This window comes from Parasteatoda tepidariorum, chromosome 1 (assembly GCF_982258835.1).
Source record: "Parasteatoda tepidariorum strain Cologne lab strain chromosome 1, Ptep-v5.0, whole genome shotgun sequence".
NCBI classification, from domain to species: Eukaryota; Metazoa; Arthropoda; class Arachnida; order Araneae; family Theridiidae; genus Parasteatoda; species Parasteatoda tepidariorum.
In genome coordinates this window covers 89,356,949-89,376,237 of record NC_141755.1, presented here as the reverse complement: position 1 = coordinate 89,376,237, position 19,289 = coordinate 89,356,949, and the positions used below count along the sequence as shown (strand labels likewise).

The 19,289-nt window shown below is 28.6% G+C and overlaps 2 protein-coding genes across 3 annotated transcripts in view; one reads left to right on the top strand and one right to left on the bottom strand.

Moving 5' to 3' along the window:
• LOC107447269 (glycerophosphocholine cholinephosphodiesterase ENPP6) overlaps positions 1-4,076 on the bottom strand; it is a 41,031-nt gene extending 36,955 nt beyond the window's left edge. The window contains exon 1 of the mRNA XM_071179476.2: positions 3,458-4,076. Coding sequence (XP_071035577.2) covers positions 3,458-3,692 — 235 coding nt within the window. The 5' untranslated portion in view covers positions 3,693-4,076. The remainder of the gene's footprint in view (positions 1-3,457) is intronic.
• Positions 4,077-7,763: 3,687 nt separating this feature from the next.
• Positions 7,764-19,289, top strand: part of LOC107444233 (cubilin) — a 49,355-nt gene continuing 37,829 nt past the window's right edge. The window contains exons 1-4 of one of the 2 annotated variants that reach the window (XM_071179477.2): positions 7,764-8,192; positions 13,445-13,490; positions 14,940-14,990; positions 15,474-15,713. In XM_071179477.2, the coding sequence (XP_071035578.2) occupies positions 13,445-13,490; positions 14,940-14,990; positions 15,474-15,713 (337 nt within the window). In that variant the 5' untranslated portion in view covers positions 7,764-8,192. Of the gene's footprint in view, positions 8,312-13,444; positions 13,491-14,939; positions 14,991-15,473; positions 15,714-19,289 lie in introns of both variants that reach the window. The other variant, XM_043052838.3, reaches the window with a different exon arrangement.

Below are 19,289 nucleotides of genomic sequence, written 5' to 3'. Positions count from 1 at the left end.
GAAGAAAAAAGTTTTATCTTAAAATGCCGATTCATTGTGAAAATTGCATGATTGAGACAAATCTTGAACATCATGTCTTAACCTCGATCTATAATCAATAGAACTATTGTCGGCGCCAAATGAAACTGTACACTTAATCTTTCTTTCGGAGGAGTTAATTTTTTTTAAATAAAAAGTGATCTGTTTAGTTGAATAATTAAAAGTCAACAATAAAGCAATCAATAATAAGAAAAAAAATTGAAATAATCTTAAATTTGGTAAATTTTAGTACATGCCTTTCAGTTTTGTGTATATTAACGCAATGTTAATTAAACGCGATTTATTAATCATTTACGATTTATTAATTAATTTATGCTCGAAGAAATATTATGCTAATAAAGATGTAATCATTGAAACTAATTATCATAATAGTTTCAAATCATATATTAAAACTTTACTTATACGATTGTGATGCTATATTCATTTTGCATTGTATCTCTTCTGTTCTCGAAAGAAGTCAATTTTGCACTTTCCTATTAAAGTCAGGATATAAAGAAAACAGATAAACCACAGATGAAACAATAAAACATGTCACAAACTTTCATCTGAAAAATGAAATTGTCATAAATGTTTATAGGTCTCTGAATCATTGCTTTAATCCAAGTAGATGTATAAATCGAATGAAAGTAGATAATATCGAAGTTATAATTAAAACTTCGATTTAAATCATTTATTTTTATGTTGTTGTGACGCGAATATTAAATGTTTAAGAAACAGTTAGATAAAATTTAAAAAATATGTTTGAAAATGTTAATTTTGTGTTTTGGTATGACATAAAATCTAAAACACCCGTAAAATAAACGATGCAAGTCATGTTATGTCTCATGTATGTAAAGTTGTCTTATTTAAAAGGCATGCAGTAACGTATTTTTTGTGTGGCTCTTACTAACCCAATTTGTCATTTAAATCAATTCAAATGCATTTTTGTTAGAGATAAGGGTCTAGCAATTTAAGATACAAATTATGATAATAATTTAACTTTTGTCTTTCTTTCTTAAAACATAACATAGTACTACACATAATTCATTGAGATTATATTTTGTTTAAATTTTTTAGGAAGGCAAAGTTCAAACAAAACAATGAAAAATGGAAAGGAACAAATATTGAAGAGTGGTAGATATTTTCTCGTTTTAGCTATCACTTCAATATTATAAAACAGAATAACTGTTACACTATTGTTAGTAAGAGGAAAATAAAAATAAAAATCTTCTATACCCAAAACTCAACAATGATATGACAAATTTTTTTAATGTTTTTTGACCTCCTTTAAATATTTACAATTCCTAACATTCATATATTTTTTTTAATATCAGTAAACTCCTCTTCGTACGAGATGAATAAGAAGAAAAGAATCAATAAATTAGTACTGAAAAACACTACAAAATCAAGCACAGTCGGCAACGCTAGAGTAGTTTAAATTCTTTTTATTTATTATTGTTTGTAACCCTACCCGGTGGCTTTACATTATTAAATTAAGCAATTGTCGTTCATCCCATTAGAACAAAGTTTAACTGTATTCAGCGTCACTTGGCATCATGCTATTGCTCGCGACCAACTTCCCACTATCAAGTAATTTTCTCTAGTATATATCTCTTTCGAGGGGCCGTAAGACATTTATTTCCACAGTATCTGTATTAAAATTGCTCAGTATTGGTGCAGTTTTAATAATTACCAAACATATCAACATAATACTTTATACCTATATTAGTATGTTTGGTACCTATTTATATAATCATTCAACATTTAATTTTTGTGCGAAATACAATTTATCAGTGTTAGCAAGCTAAAGGCGAAACTTTTAAAGCAAATAAAATTCTTATAAAACTTAGATTAGGACTTTAGAACATGACCATTTCTCTATCTCTTTAAATTTCGGTTAATAAACCGTTTAAATATTTAAGCAGTAGTGGGAAAAAATGTTCTTTTTACTGTAATTCATTAAAATATTAATGCACTATCTTTGTTACCATTGGAAAAAAATATTTTCTGAAACTAGAGAAAATCTGTTTCAGAATTCTATTAAAACTGCACCAATTACTAAAATTAATTAAGCATCATCTGCATATGACGATTTTCTATGGTTCCATAATCTATTAAGTTCTCCATTAATATTGCTTCTTAGTACACAGTAAAGTTTTTTTTTTTTTTTTTTTTTTTAAATTTCAAGTAATACGCATTTCCAAAATTAATTAAGTATTATTGTATCAATAATAGTATAGCGATTTTTTCCGGTTCCTCTAAACCAGTGTTCCCCAAACTTTTTATCACCGCGGACCTGTCAACGTTTGATAGTTTTACCACGGCCCGCATGGTGGGGGGGGGACTTTGATTGTTCATATTTTAGATCATTTTTAACTACATATATTAATTTTAATATATAATATTTTAATTACATATATTAATATTAATTTATATCATATTAATTTTAATTTAATTGTATTTAAGCATGTCTTCAAAACAAAATACAATTACACCAAAAAATAAATATGAAGTGATTTAGCATTTTAACTTACTAGAATGTTAAATCAATGCGAACCCTAAGCTTGTTTCTTTGCAATGAGACGGTTCCATCAGGGGGCAATCGGAGACAATGATACATTACAAAAATTTATGTCACTACCTTCGGGGGCCCCTTTTTTTAAAAATAAATAAAATTTTAATGGAACACAGATATTTTTAATTTGGGGTATAAATTCAGTTTCAATGAAATGGGAGGCCCGGTACCATTTGATCCACGTACCGGTACCGGTCCGCGGACCGGGGCTTGGGGAACACTGCTCTAAACGACTTATCACCGGAAACCGGAACTTCATAAATTTAATTTTTTAGTACAGAATTTATTTCTTTTATTTCAATGTTCATCAATTACCATTGATTTTAAATAATTTACTTTCATAAAAACACGTTTTAAAAGAGTTTCTATTAACAAAATAAGCACGTGGTTTGAAAAACCTTCAGAAATACTTATTTGAGGAAGTTTGATTCCAATGTTACCTCATTAACGTCGTGCATTGAAGTTATCAGACAAAGGGAATAAAAAATATTATAGAACATTAAATAAACTCCTTTTTATCAAATAGAGCTATAAGCTAGTAAATATTACTGATGTTATCTTTTAAATATCTATAGTTTAATTTAAAACAATGACTACTGCTTAGCTAGTCAGAAAAGCAAGTTTTCTTTTTCGCTCATCCCGCTCGAACGGTTCGTCGTAGAATGTTCAAATGTCGCTAGTTTACCTTCTCCGTGCTTCGAACTATAAGTATGACAAATTTAATAGCTCTTGGTCGGATGGCGGATGTTTTAGGGCTTTATATAGGACATACAAACAGACTAATATTTATATACAGAGAGATTTTAGGGGACTAGAAGACGTCGGTTTGTTATATATGAGAGTGAAATAATCAAATGCAATAACCTGTAACAAAGCTGTTGATGTTTGGGTACGACAGAGAAGGGAAAACAGGATTGATGTAAGGTGGCTTTACTCCATACGTTAGGAACTGCGGATATGCCTTAAGTTTGAGTCCAGGAAAGTCCCAGTAATCCCATCGGAATCCATCCACCATAAAAACAATCAATTTATTATTTTCTCCAACCACAGATCCGCACAACATCAAAAACAAAACGAACCATACAGTCTCCATTCTCATCTCTCGATCCACAGAACTGAAATATTCTAAAAAGGCAGGTGATTCGAACGACTTTTTACTGTTAATTGTATTTTTCAGAATGAAAAAATATTTACTTTGCAGTCGTCATCTCAACCAATAAAATTTTGAGAAACTATTGGATCTTAATTCGGAGGAAAGAAAGTTTTATTGCATGCTGTATGATTCACTTAAGAAGCGCTGGAACCTAATTTTTTTTTTTTTTTTTTAAAGAATGCTAAAAATAATACACACTTCCATTAGGTTGAGCCAGTAATTAATTTCTAGATTAAGAAATGTTAAAAAGAAATATACTTGAACACGTAAATAAAGTCTAACTTATAATATAATTTCTAACTTAAAATGTGAGAAGGATGCAAACTTTGTACGGAGCCACAACGCAGAAATAAAATGATAGCATCTTCTAATATGTAAGCAGCACATGCTGTAGATTTAATCGCATAGTTTAAAAAGTTAATTTCAACATAATTAAATTTCCCGTGCGCTATGAATTTGATCCTATAAGCAAATATAAAAGTAAATATTAAATTATGTCATTTAAATGACATAATTTCCCGCGCATTCCTACGCCTCTGCACAATTGTGCAGAGGCGTAGGAATGCGCGGGGAAGAATAGATGACACTAAAAAGATGAGGGAAATAATGTAATATCTAAAAGCGGGAAACAAAACATTAAAATTAAGGGGAAAAAATACATTGTAATAAATCTATGCACATTCATAAAAATTTTAATCCTTATTTTGGAGCCATTTTTACATAAATGTTCGTGGAAGTTATGCTTATATTAAGGGGAAAAAATGTATTTCTTCCAATAAAATTTTTAAAAAAAATTTATTTTTCCAAACATTTCTGACGTGTAAGATATATTTAAATTTTAATGACCTGAAATTTCATTATAAAGTTCGTTTGAAATTTATTTTTTATTCTTCATAACCTTATTACCTAATAAAAATATTATTTCAAATTGTATTTAACAAATAAAAAAATTTATTTCCTAATAATAATGATGTTAGTAATTTAATGACAGATTTTAAATTTCAGTGTACTTAGTTGACGTTGATTGAAGACTCTTTGCGCAATCTTTTTTCTTCTTTTTTTTTGCTTTGGGCATTTGTCTCTGCACATCACTACATTCAGGGCCCGACTAGCCTAATTGGGGCCCGGGGCATAAACTGGACTTCACTCTACTTCAGCAATGAAGAACCTAACTTTATGGAGGTATTTAAATTTTCACTTCATTATACATATATAACAGGAAAATTGACTAGAACCTAAAATAGCTATAAAAGTCCCCCCCCCCCTCCAATGGTCAGACGAAATATCGTTCAGTCCATTTTACCGATTTTCTGACAATTCAGCGCCCATCATGTCAAATGCAGTTTTCTGATTGTTAACTTTATCATCTAGCCTGCAAAAAATGCATATTCTTGCTGACATTAGGGCAGAATTCAGCTAAATTTTTGCAATCATGATTTCTCAATTAAGCCAATCAGAAGCTATTGTATTTTTGCAAACATATCGCATTTTGAGATAGGTAAAAATACAGGCTTCTGATTGGCCAAATTTGTCTATCGTAATTGCGAAAATTTAGCTGAACTCCGCATTAGAAAGTCACGGATTTACGAAATATAGATTTTTTGTGTTCATACGATAGATTAATGAAGAAGCTAACATAAAACTGACGGATTTTACACCGTACTGATATTTTGTTTAAAAAAGTTCATTAAATAAAGAAACCTAAAAAAATAACTTTCTATTCGATTTGGGAGCCCCCTGATGTGGGGTTCGGGACATCAACCCGTATGCTCCTGCCTTAATCTGACTCTGATTACATTTATGGACAACACACACAAGACATAGCTAAACAGTGTTTACCGAACTGGGGTGATATAGAAACTCCCAATATTGCTCACTTATGTCCTTTTTTTATTGCAATTTATGTGTGTAAATAAATATTTATAAAAATTTTATTAGCTTTTTCGATCTCATCTCTAAGCAGCTTTCTTTATCCTGATAAGGAAAACAGATGGTTGACCTTGTAAAGCGAAGCACAGAGGTTATAAGTCGTCGTATAACTTCCGGATTACTACTTCCGACAGAGTTTTTCGCCTAAGCTTGAAAAAGCCACGTCATTCAATATTATTATACATGAAATAAGTGTTTTCAATATAACGAGTTCTTTCAATTTAACTTATAACGAAACAAACAACAAATGAATTTTGATGACTCTGCAAGTTTGTTATGATGCTACCCCAAAAAAATTACAAACGTCGCTATTTTATAGAAATATATCCAAATAATGCTCAAAACACTTTATATTTGTTCTAACATTAACTTTCTCACATTTTTTTTACGCTCACAACCTGTTAGAATTTATAAATTACAGAAAACTCTTATGAATGGTAAAATTACGTGTAAATATAAGTTCAAATCACAATATAATTTCCTAGAACACAATAATATAATTTTCTAGTAAATATAAGTTCAATAATATAATTTTCTAGTAAATATAAGTTCAATAATATAATTTTCTAGTAAATATAAGTTCAATAATATAATTTTCTAGTAAATATAAGTTCAATAATATAATTTTCTAGTAAATATAAGTTCAATAATATAATTTTCTAGTAAATATAAGTTCAATAATATAATTTTCTAATAAATATAAGTTCAATAATATAATTTTCTAGTAAATATAAGTTCAATAATATAATTTCCTTGCCTGTTCACACATCACCTCGTAATCATAGTAGAGGGATACGCCTGAAGTTTTTTTAAAGAAGTTTATCATTGTTTACATTCAGTTAATCATCTATTACAGTGGTTCCCAAACTTAGGACTTTAATGTACCCTTTCTAAGTTTTTCGTAACGCTGTGTACCACTAATAAAAAAAAATGAATGTATTTTTTTTCAAAAATATGTTTATTTTTCTTTTTGGTACAAAGTTTAGTTAATAAGTTTATTTGCATCAGTGAGAAGGATGATAGATAGAAGAATGAAATTATATTTTATAAAAATAATCGAAATAAGTAGAATTTATAACAAACCTTTACTATAAAAAAAAACTACACAAAAGTTAAAAATCACAACTGACTGTTGACACCATTAATTATTAACTGTTGATTCTGCAAAAAAATAGCCAATAGAAAAATACGTAATCGTACATTTTCATGCCTATAGGCATACTACTATAGTTTTGTTATTTTTAAATAAAATATTTTGAAATTTTCGTTTGTTCCAAGATATTTCGCATAAGAACACGTGCCCCCGCTAATTTGTTCCCGTATCCCTGGGAGTACGCGTACCACTCTTTGGGAAAAACTGATCTATTGTATCCTTTATAAATAAATAAAATGAAGAATAATCCAGCTTTTAAAAGTAAAATGTGAATGTGCTTGTGATCGAGTTGTTTGATACAATATTTGAAAAGTTATTGCATAGTTCGGAAAGCAAATTGATTGAATGTATAATTATAATACAAGCCTTTTATTTCCTTAAATTTTTTATGTTTCAAGTTTGCTTCCTGAAGATACTCTAAGAAATCACTTTTCTAAAGTCACAAATCTTTTACAAAATATTAAGTAAATAAATTAATATTAGAAGAAATCAAGGCGAAAGCACTAGCTTCTATTAGGTCGAAGACTTCCTCCTTTCTAATAAAGGAATCACTTCCGCTTTGTGGAAGAAAATCAATTGGCATAAAGAAAAAGAGAGTCCAAAAAAGAAATTATCTCCTTTTAAGTATTAAAAGTTCCACAGTGGGCTGATCGTAAGACACGGTTCCCAGTTGAACATGGAAGTCAAGCATCGTTGACTGCGGTCAGTATATGGGTGGGTGACCACTTTGATCAGGCTATGAAGGGATCGAGAGTGTGTGGAGAAGTCATCCCCTCCGCAAAGAAATAAAATTGTAATGGCTTGTCTTCGAATCACCCACGGGGATGTTTTCCAGACCGTCGCCAATAACCCATTGTGCAGCTTTTAGTGCGACTTAAATAAACAGCTAGAACTATTAGCGTTAAATATTTGCTCGTGCAATAATATTGCACAATTGTTAAATATTGAGTTCGTACATCGTCTGCATTTTATAATAATAATAACTGAATTTATTCTTAAGAATTACAATGCTTTATTTTTATCTAATACTTCACAGTACATTTTTACTAACAATTTTTTTTAATATTGGATCTATTGTTAGATGGATGCTTTAACTGTATCAAAGTATAAGTTGAAGTAAGTTCCAGGCATTAGACTCGTTAGTATTCCATGAATTGTACCTAGAGTCTAGAGGATACAAGCGAAAGAACAACTCCATTCTCATATTGGTATCACGCAGGCAAAAAACATAAAGTTTTAGTTCGGCAATGGAGCTGATAACGTAGTGGAGTCTGCGCAATTTATAAGTTTCCATTCGCGGGACGTTTCCCTTTTTTTTGTTTCCAATAAATTGCAGAATCCTGTATAAGGCTCTTTATAATAAAGTTAGTAACTCTTTCTGTGAACTTTAATTATACGAGTTTGAAAAAAATATTTTCTGTTGATTTGATATTTCATATTTAGTCAACTTTGTCTGCTAAAGTTGTTAACATTGGTTTAAAGCGTAAGTGTATAACTTAATTATTAAATAATTATTTATTGGGATAACTTAGTCAAATATCACTGCACTAGTTTTTCTCTCTTAAGTTTATTTTCTTATTAAACTGTCATTGTATTGCATCTTGTATGACAATCAAACTGGACGATTTTATTTATTCAGCTGTCAACTTTAACCTATCTCATATCATCTCTTAAAACTAAGTTATTCTTATTCAAAGAACTTTAATATCAAAAATGTTGCAAATTATGATTAGTTTAAGGAAGAGAGACTTGAGTCTAATAAATCAGCGTACCGTAACGAAGCCATATAATAAATTTATATTTCAGATTATGTAATGACAAAGGATAGCCCATGACCGGTTTACTAAATTTTTTAGTCTAATACGTGATATTTTAATACCGTTATAATACATATGAAAATATACCGATTTTAAATTATTTAATAAATATACTAATCGATAAATATTTCAGTTTATAAATACTCCAACTGTACGTGCGTCTTTTTAAGAAATATAACTGCATTTAAGTATGGAAAAACAATTAAGCATGAGAAACGACAACTAATAATTAAATCTTTTCGCATCCAGGCAGAATTTTATGAAGATCATTATTTTTTTCACAGTTTTAGCCCTTTAATTTATGACTTATTGTGTATTAATTGTGCTGCTAATTGCATAGTAAAACCATATTGTTTAAACCAGGGGGTGGAACAATGGAGACTAGCTCTGTTGAAAGAAACAAGCCAATATTTTGTCCTTAAAAGTTCATATAATTCTTATTAAATCTTATTTCAGAAGTCAAAACACCAGATTTTACTTCTTTATTTCGTAGACTATGATCTGTGTAAATATTATTTAAACAGTGAATTTTTTTAAAAATGGAATATGAATAAAAAGGGAGTGTTTTTAAGGGATGGTGGTTTATTTTTAATAAGATGACAAAGTGGGTGCAAAAGTTCATATGTCCCTTTTGTGAACAAAAGTCTTATTTCTGAAGTAAAATCACCAGAGTTTATTATTTTATTGCTATAATCTGTGTAAATATTATTCAAACAGTGAATTACATTTTTTAAAATAATATATGAATAAAAAAGTGTTTTTAAGAGATGGTGTTTTATTTTTACAGAAAAGACAGAGTGCATTGAAGAGCAGGCTGCTCCTCTAAAAAAGCGAATAACAAACATCTATTGTAATATATTGTATAATTCTTCGGAACTACAGGCCAAGTCCGTCTCAATAAGTTTTCACCATCTTGCCCTGTTAGTCACCATAGTCTTCCAGCACTGATACATTATCAAAATCAATAAAGGTTATTTTCCCCATCTAAATAATTTGCAGGATTTTTTTTTTTTTTAGCTATGGCCTTGTTTAGAATAGCGATACTTTAGAAATCCATTTCTATATTTTTTATTGGGATAAATAACAATAATATTTGTGTCACAATAAGTTTAAATTTTGTTCATAGTAGTATTCTTTGGAACTACAGGCCAAGGCCGTCTCAATAAGTTTTCACCACCTTGCCCTGTTAGTCACCATAGTCTTCCAGCACTGATCACTTAGATATCTAACCACCTAATGGGTGGTCGGCTCTCTTACGGTCTCCATCTGGTTTCGAAAAGTCACTTTCTTGGTTCATTGTCATCTAATCTGTAAAGGTGTCTTAGCCATCTGATGCGATTAGCTTTAATGACATGGACGATATAAGAAAAGTATTAATCAGAAATTTATATATTTTTAGAATAACTTATTTATTTAAGTTCACTATTATAGTTTCATTTATTTGGAGATTGTTCAAATATTTGAGAAAATAAGAAGCAAAATAGTTTATTTTGTCTTATGCCTAATTTTTTATTGTGATAGCTATGTCTCATCAGGGTTTGGATTGACTAGATTAAAGACTGGTAGGAATGTAAACTCTTGTAATCTATTAGTAGGTAGATAGTTTTTGATTCTTTTTGTGAACGTCAAGCGTCATTGGCCAAGTTAAGTGAGTGAGCAGGTGACTACTTTGACAGGACTGCCAGTTTTCTAAGCTTTTAAGAAAAATAACTTCGAATTATGTTCCATACTGCTACATTTAAATGACATAAAAGTTATTAACACTTTATTTCGGTTCACTCGTGGTGAGGCATTTTAAAAATGTTGATAAAATTACCAGAAATTTTGAAAGCTTTAATTTTAATTGCATGCCATCTACCACTCTATCAAATGTTTTTTAAATGCTTAGTAGTTGGCATCCTTACTGCGATCAGCCTGCAAAAGAGTAAAGAGTAAATGGTATTGATCCTTGTTAAACTGTTCTTACCATTAAGTGCTTGACTTTGCACACAGCTCGTCAGGCTACCAAAAAAGATGAGCTATCTCCTCTGCTTCTCTGTAGAGCAGGGTTTCTTAACCTGTGGTTCATGAACTCCTAAGGGGTCCACGAGTTATAATTTGGGGGTCCGCTGACTACTAATTTTTAAAAAGTTTAAAAGCCTACTCATTGCTTGTAAAGTAAGCTATGGCAGCTATAATTCCGTTTGCTACAGTGTATCTTGGCGAAGCGGGATTTTCCACAATTGTGACAATAAAAACATAACATCGAAATCGATTGAATGTTGAACATGATATGCCCGTTGCTTTGTCGAAAACCATCCCCCAATTCACTTTATTAATTAAGGAAAAGCAGCAGCAACCTTCATATTAAAGATTTTGTATACTATTAAAATAATAAAATTAAATGTTCTAATAATTGATGTTTTTTGCAATTATTTTTTTCACAGGGGGTGGTCCGTGACTTCTTAAAAAATTTTAAAAGGGGTCCATTATATTAACAAGGTTAAGAAACACTGCTGTAGAGGGTCAAAATTGAGGTAGGGTGTCTGCTAGGACTGGGCGATATAAGAAATTTTATATCGTGATGCATCGTCAGTTTTGTATATCGATGTATCGCGATATAGTATTTTTGAAATTCATTTTCTTGTAAGGCGCAGAAAGTCGGATTTCTATCAAGACTTCATACTCAGATTGATTTAAATCAATTTATGAATTTGATGTATAAGTTTTGCTTAAGAAAGATATTAATGTTATATTTTCTAAAAATGATCGCGCAAATAACGAAAGATTTCTTAGTTTAAAAATAAATAATAAAAAAATTAATAAAATTGAAATTTATCAATATATTTACCTAACAATATAGAAAGAAAATTTAAAAAATAAGTTCGTTAAAAATTATTTGTGTGCTAAAGACAAAGTGCTAAATAAATTTTTAAAAAAAACACTATTTTTTATCATTATTTCGCATAAATAATAAAGTTAAATTGAATAATTACCGAATTCTGAATGAAAAAACAAAGTAAGGTTTAATTTCTTAAAAATAAAAACAAAAGAATTATGATATTCAATAATATATTCAACTGACAATATTGAAAGAAAATTAAAAAATACGATTATACTCTTTAATAAAACGAAGTGCTGAATGATTTTAAAAAAAGAAGTCGCAATCGCAAACATTACTAATTTTTTTGAATAAACAAAGTTGATTGACTTATGTCCAAATCCAAAAGAGGAAAAATAAGTTTTGTTGTTATTTTATTTATAAAAATGAAAACAACTAAAGATTTATAAATTTAAACTCAGTAATAAAAACCCATTAAATTATTATTTTATCCAAAAAGTTTTTAATAAATTAAAATAAAGTAAAAAATAGCCTAACAAATTTAATTGCTTTTTAAATTAATTCTGTATGGGCACCTTAAATTAGATTTCCGTTTGTAATAAATTCAGTAATGTAAAATTATACTTAAACATTGTAATAAATTCGATAATGTAAAATTATACTTAAACGTATAATATCAAAAAAAAATTACCTAATTAATTAAGAAACACTTCTTTATGTATTCTTTTCAATAATAGATTACGTTCAGAACAAGAGAGCGATCACAAAGTCAGTCCCACTGAAAATAATCTACAAGAAACAATATCAAGTCGCGACAAAGAAGAAAAGAAAAACTAAGAGGTACGGAAACGAACATGCGAGATCACGATATATGTTCTCAAAACTGATTCTGATTCTACCGCTCATCAATCAAGGTCGTTTCAATATAACGATACGTACACCGTCTTCCCCAGCGCGAGTTGGCATCGGAACGTAGGAGATCCTTTCGTGTCTTGTATCACTATATAGTTCGTCTTCTTTACTCGACGGCTTAAATCAGATTTCTGATGCATCGCCTGGAACGAAAGTCGCTGTATCGGCCTGCCGATACAGGCGTTAAATCGATATGTCGCGATACATCGATTTATAGCCCAGTCCTAGTGTCTGCAGATCATCCCCGAGATGCTTCCTTAACAATAACCCATTATAAAGCTCTTGAGAGAAGCGAATAAACTACTATTTCCGAAGAGGAAAAAAGATCAATGCTTTTGGAAGATCAGTTTTTTCTTTTTAATTTTTGCCAACTAGATAATAATCAATTTTGAAGTGGAAAACGTGAGCGTAAATATGAACTGACTGTTAATAATTTCCCTCCTTCCTTAATTTTCTTTGTCTTTGAATAGGCCTTTAAATTTTAAAATAATTTGTTAATAACAGTTATTCTTAAAATTTTGGAGCTTTTAGGTTAACCAAGCAAACGCAAAGGAATTCAACTATTTTTTTAATTTTATTTTATTTATTATTTGTGAACGTCCTAGTGTTAAAAAAAAAAAAGTTGGCAGAGATCTCAATTTCTTGGCTACTTTTCAAAGCCCGTCTAATTAAAAAGTTAGACTTTTCCTTAAATAGATTTTAGTTATAATCAAAATGTATGCCATGAAAAATTTTAAAGACATATCTACCCTGAAGGTACTCACCTGATATAGGTTCCTGAATGTAAAATGCTCTCACCATTTGTTTTTCTCGCCTTTTTTTATTAATCAAAGATTTTCTTTTTTATATATATATTTCAAAAATTTCCTCAAGTTAGAAAATCTAATTTATTTTCCTTTCAGTCATAAAATTATTTTATTAAATGCACTTTAGATTCCATAGAGCATTTATATAAAAAATTTACGAAATAGCGTTTCTTTTTCATGTTCACAGCCAGGGTATTTTTTAATAATGTAATGCCATAAAAGTAATTTGTAAATTTATAACTCATTCTATTTTATTTTAGATGAAGAACCTCCAGCAAAGCCTTTATTTGTTAAGTTTAATAACATGTAAGTTTTTGGTCATTTATTTTACTCTAATATTTCTATATATTTTATATTATAGTTTGGTGGTATAAGATCATCTTAAATGTGTTTTTAAAATATTGGTATCTTTCAGTATCGTGTGTAATTGCAATTCTGTTATGTGCTTGTCATAAATATAACTAAATTTCTAAACTTATTTTGTATCCATTAGTTTCAGATGAATCATTGCTTTCCACTTCATAATTTTTTATAAAAAATCATGCATATGAAAAAATTAAACATTTAAAGATTTTAAAGGTTGTACAAATGAATATTGTGGATTAATTTACATTCTGTATGCATGTATTATGTATCATTTTTGATTTATTAATTTTCGTAACTCTTATTTTTTATCATACCATAATAATAAACTTTCTAGTATTTTATAACCGTCGTTGAACAGCCGACCCAATTTTTGGGTTTACGTCTTATGTTCAACTCCGTAGCCTTGTAATTTAAAACCCAATCCTGAAGACAAGGGAACTCCTGGATCAAGTATTGGGAGAAATTTGCCTCCGTGGAGGACTTTTTGATGGAACTAACCTGCATTTGCATTACGTGGAGAGGAAGACCACGAGAACCTCCCATGGTTAGCCTCACGGCAAGGGAACTCTAACTCATGATCCGTCTACCCCTGCGGCAAATCTAATAATTTAATAAAAAGAAATATTTAAAATACATTAATAAATATGCATTGAAACTTGTTTTAAACTGTAACTGCTTTTATTTTATTTTCTGCTTTTGTTTAAACCTTATAAATTTTTTTCAATTAAAAAATTAATTTGACTTTACATTAATTATTTAATGTGTATTTAATTATATTATATTGTATTAATGTATTTTATAAATTAATTTGACTTTACATTACTTATTTAATGTGTATTTAATTATATTATATTGTATTAATGTATTTTATATGTGTTTTAATTTTTTCTTCTGTCAGTATTGCAGTTTTTTTTTGTTAGAATTTATTTTAATATGAAATTTTGTATTGTGTGACATGATTATGAAAAAAACATATCTTTTCTTCAATGTCTATTTATTTATTGATTATTTTCATTTATTTATTTATTTATTTTTGTATATAAATGGATTTTTTTAAAGTATTTTTTTCATTTTTGAACAAATTTTAATAATTAAAACCATTTAATTTTCTGCAAATATTTTACTAATTTTACTGATGAAAAAAAAATTAGTACACTAATGTATACTATTATAGATGTATCAATATTACTATCAGCATGTCTAATACGCATGCAGCCCTTTGTTAGTCAACCGTTTTTTATTGTGAGCAAATAATTTTCATTTAAATTATTTCATATGAAAAAACTTATAAAATAATATAAGGTTGTGTACTTTTCTATAGAGTTCTGCTGTTTATTTTGAATTCTTGATATTTGTCTGTTAGTATATTTGTGTCTCCTATTTTTATAGGTGTCTATATTACAATCTGCTCTGGTGCTTCTGATGAAGTTGGTGGAGAAGGTATGAATTCATGACAATTCTTATACAATACTTTTTAAAAAAAATAAACTATTTTATTGTATTTTGATTTTTTTTTAAATTTTATTTGAAGAGATTCTTAATGTTGTGAAATTGTGGCTTAAACACCTACTGCTAAAGGTGGATATCCCATTCTTCTATGACTAAAACATAATCGCGGTAAAGATTAATAATCTTTTTTTTATATATATATATGCATTTTGACCCTTGTGCTATCCTTTACTTATTTTTACCTCTTCTCTCTGTCGAGAGCATGAAGTCTGTCATCACATTCAATCTGACCCTGTTTTTGGTCAAGCACTTTATCTCTCGATGATTTTTGTATCATCTTTATTTCATTCATAATGAATCTGCGTAAAAGTGAACCTCATTTGCTATCTTTTGGCTAAAAAAAAGTTTTTTTCTTAACTTTCATTATTATTTTAAGAATTTTTCTGATGTTTATGTTTGTTTAATTTATTTCAGGGGTGGTCGTAAACATGACCCGTGCCAAAGGAAATTTCCACCCTGTAGATTCTAATCTTACTAGAAAAGAATATTATTGGTTGATTACACCAAGCGAAGAGAAACATCATCCAAAAGGGATTTTTTTGTTTTTCGCGTCACTTTTTCTTCATGAAGATGACATGGTCACTGTTTATAAGACTCTAGATGAGGCTGAAAATAGTACAAATTCTATTGTCGAACCTATCCGTGCTCAGAACGGTAAGTGAATATGTATTACAAGCTCTGTAAAAAGGATCCGGTGAAGTGTGTTTCAAATTGTGGAAGAAGTTAACTATGTTGCGGTAAAAAAAAATTCTATTAAATTCAATTTTAGACATGATAGTTGAAAAATGCTCCTTTTTTTGTTGAACAAATGGTTTAGGTTATATAAAACGTTTAATAATGTTTTATTTTAAATGGAAAATATTTCTTAGATCTGTGCTAACTGTATTTTTATTGTTTCGTAACTTTTTCATTTAAATGAAAATTCATTTGAACCAGGGTGCGTAGCGTTTTTAAGAAGAACTTAAAGGTGCTTATTTATGGATTACGTTTTTTAAAAGCCCTTAAAGGTGCTTTTTTTATTCTTGTGTTTCTAAAAAGTGCTTAATTTTTTTATCTTTTAAAAAGAGATTTTTTCTTTGCTGTGCCGATTGTTATCTTAAATTACAAAAAATCCATGATTTTCACAATTTTCTCTGCAATATTTATCAGAAAATAGTTATTTTATCATGATTAGGTAAAGTTTTTGAAAATGTTTATTAATTTTATTTATTTTATGTTTATAAATTAAGAATTCTATAAATTATTCTTCTGTTTATAAATTAATAATATTAATAATTATAAGTTATTCTTCTGTTTATAAATTAAGAATTTAAATTTTAATTACTGCAGAGATCCTAATTATGATTTATTTTTTTTTGGAAAGTGATTAAAAATATTTTTTAAGTGCTTAAAAAGTGCTTATTTTTTGTTGAAAAATATGACTGTGCACCCTGTAAAATATGCATTGGAGAGTAAAAATCTCATCAGTGTCTTTTCAAACAAATGATTCAACCAAATTCAGTGAGAATATGACCTTAATTTTAAAAAATTATATTTATGATTTCTATATTTTCTGTTATATTTAGTTTTTTTCGCAAAATTATTCTATATATTGATTAAAGAATCAGTATTTAATAAAGATTTATAGTGCCGTATAGAAACTACTGGTTTGTTTGAAGAGGAAAGTTTAAAAGTTGAAGTGGTTGTTAACGTGTTCCGATGGCTTCTTGTCATTAGAAATCACCATGTCATGAGTAAATAATGAAGTAACATTTGAGAATGATACTGTGGTTGCTCTGTTAAGAGCACAGTATACCACGAAAGAAAATTTTCATCACACACTCTGTTTCCCCTCCTTCCAATTTTCCTTAGGTAATTTGAAATTAAAAGCATGTTTTATTTTGTTTCTTTGCTAAAATGTGAAAAGATAGGTGTAATATATTGTCTGAGGTGCACCTGTACCAAATAAATATGAAATGCAAAGGGGAATTACAAAAATAGTAAATAAACCTCTCTAAAAGTAATATTTAAAAAAAAGAAGGTTAACAATAAAGTTTAAAACGAAAGTGGCAATGATTGATTTATACCATTAATGTGAAAAAATAGACCATTAATGTGAAAAAATAGAAGTTTGAAAAGGTAAATCAAATGCAAAAGATAAAAAAAGTAAAAATTAATAATGAACAATGAAAGAATATAATGATAAATAAAGCTGGGAGCAGCAGTTGCAGAAATTTTAACCTGAGTATTTTGCTATTAATTAGAGGCTTAATTTTCCAGAATTAGTTATTAAAATTCATTTTGATACAGAAATTGAAAATTATTATGAGATAAACTAATCTAAAATCAAACCTATTATGTATTCTTATTTTTGTTTTAATCATTGATTTTTTTTCCTAAAAACATATTATAATAGAATACTTTTTATAATAGGTAAATATCATGTAATATTAATGACATTTTTTAAACTGAAGAAGAAATGATAACAATTTAGAAGACAAATCATTATTGAGGTACTTTTAACGCAAACAGTGGCCAATGGAAGAAAAAAAAGTGACTACCAGATAAATTTCCCTGTCTTGCCCTTAAAAGGAAAATTTAATTTAAATTTAAGGTATTTAAAAGTCCAATATTTCAGAGATTTCCAAAAAGTTGTTTTAAATTCCGTTAATAGATTGTTTTGAAGCTCGATTATATTGCAAGTACACTAAACCCTCTGGGGCAGACAACCTTTGTGTAGTGATCTCCTGTATATACAACCACTTTGGGAAGCACAGAATTTTTTCATAGACTTAGTGTTGAAAGTCTTTCCTGTAGGTTTTCCTTTAGAAGAGTCCATTAAAGCCTCTCCTATCAACCAACTAAACCTTTGCATCAAATGCGGAAAAGGTCAAATAAGCAAACGTGAAAAATATTTTAACAAAAAACAAATAAGTAGATTAAAATGTATTCAAAATATTTGTGAATGTCTCTTATTTAGACAGCTCTTTTTGATGATTGCTGAAAGAGATTGACAACCTCGTGTTACAGTCAGAGTGCACTAAAGACGATGCTATTCATGTTATAGTTTTAGAGTTAGAAGTTGAATTAGGAAGAAAAAAAAGTTAGCATCTCAAACAAACCTCTCATTTTTTTAAAGTTAACAAATTTTTATGCTATAAAGTTAAATGCAAACTTAAACAAAAACCATTGTTTATTTATTTAAAATAGTTCTATCATTCAGAATTAGTAAATTTGTTTTTGCACATAATTATATTAGTAGGGGTCATTCTAATTGACACCAAATTTAATTAATTTCATGAGACCAACACAAATAAAATTTCCTCTCCAAGAAAATGACACGGAGTAAAATTAAAATCACTTGTAAAAAATCATGTACCTTTTGATAAAATTGTGAAGTCAATGGAAATAACCCCTAAGAATGACCAACCCCCCTTAACGACCATTTTACTATGGAAAATAGAGTGGTCACTCTCGAGAGGTTTCACTGTGTAAGTATTTTGAGTTATGTAGGTAAATAAGACAAAGTTAGAAACTCATTAATCCAAATTTATGTTATCAATTATTTTATCATATGTTAAATACAATAACATAGAGAAAATTTTTTTTTATATTTTTAGCCTTTTGATTTATAAAATTGTTTTTGTGTTTCCTAAATAGTTTTCATTTTTTCTTTGTATTCCTCTCCTTACAAATTTTCAGGAATTTAAGAGGCTCTTATTTTCAGCATCTTGTAGAAAAGATATCTATTTTTGCTAAATTGCTATGAAAGTGTATTTATTTTTAAATTTGTGTAGGAACCAATCTTAATCTTAAATCATATCTTTTAATAGATAACGCTTGTTTTCTATTAGTTATCTATTCTAGGGTTACTTACTACTCTAGAATAAATTACTCTTTGTACAGGATCTAGAATTGATTGCTTCAATTGATTGATCTAGAATTGATTGCGGTTGTAGAAAAGCAAAGCAGAATTAAACTTAAAGGTCATAGCAAAAATAATGAAGAGCATAAAAGGAAAAACATAAGAGCATAAAAACAATTTTAATTCGTAACACAATTTTTATGCACCTTAAATGATGCTCAATTTTTATTAGGGTTCTCGATTTTTCTTACAGACTTTCAGGTCCTTAAACTATTCTTATTTTCGTCATACTTTATTAGAATTATTATTACTTTTGTAAAAGATGTTGGAAACGTCAAGGTTAAATATTATTTCTATTCATTTGAGTAGGAATCTTGAAGTAAGGT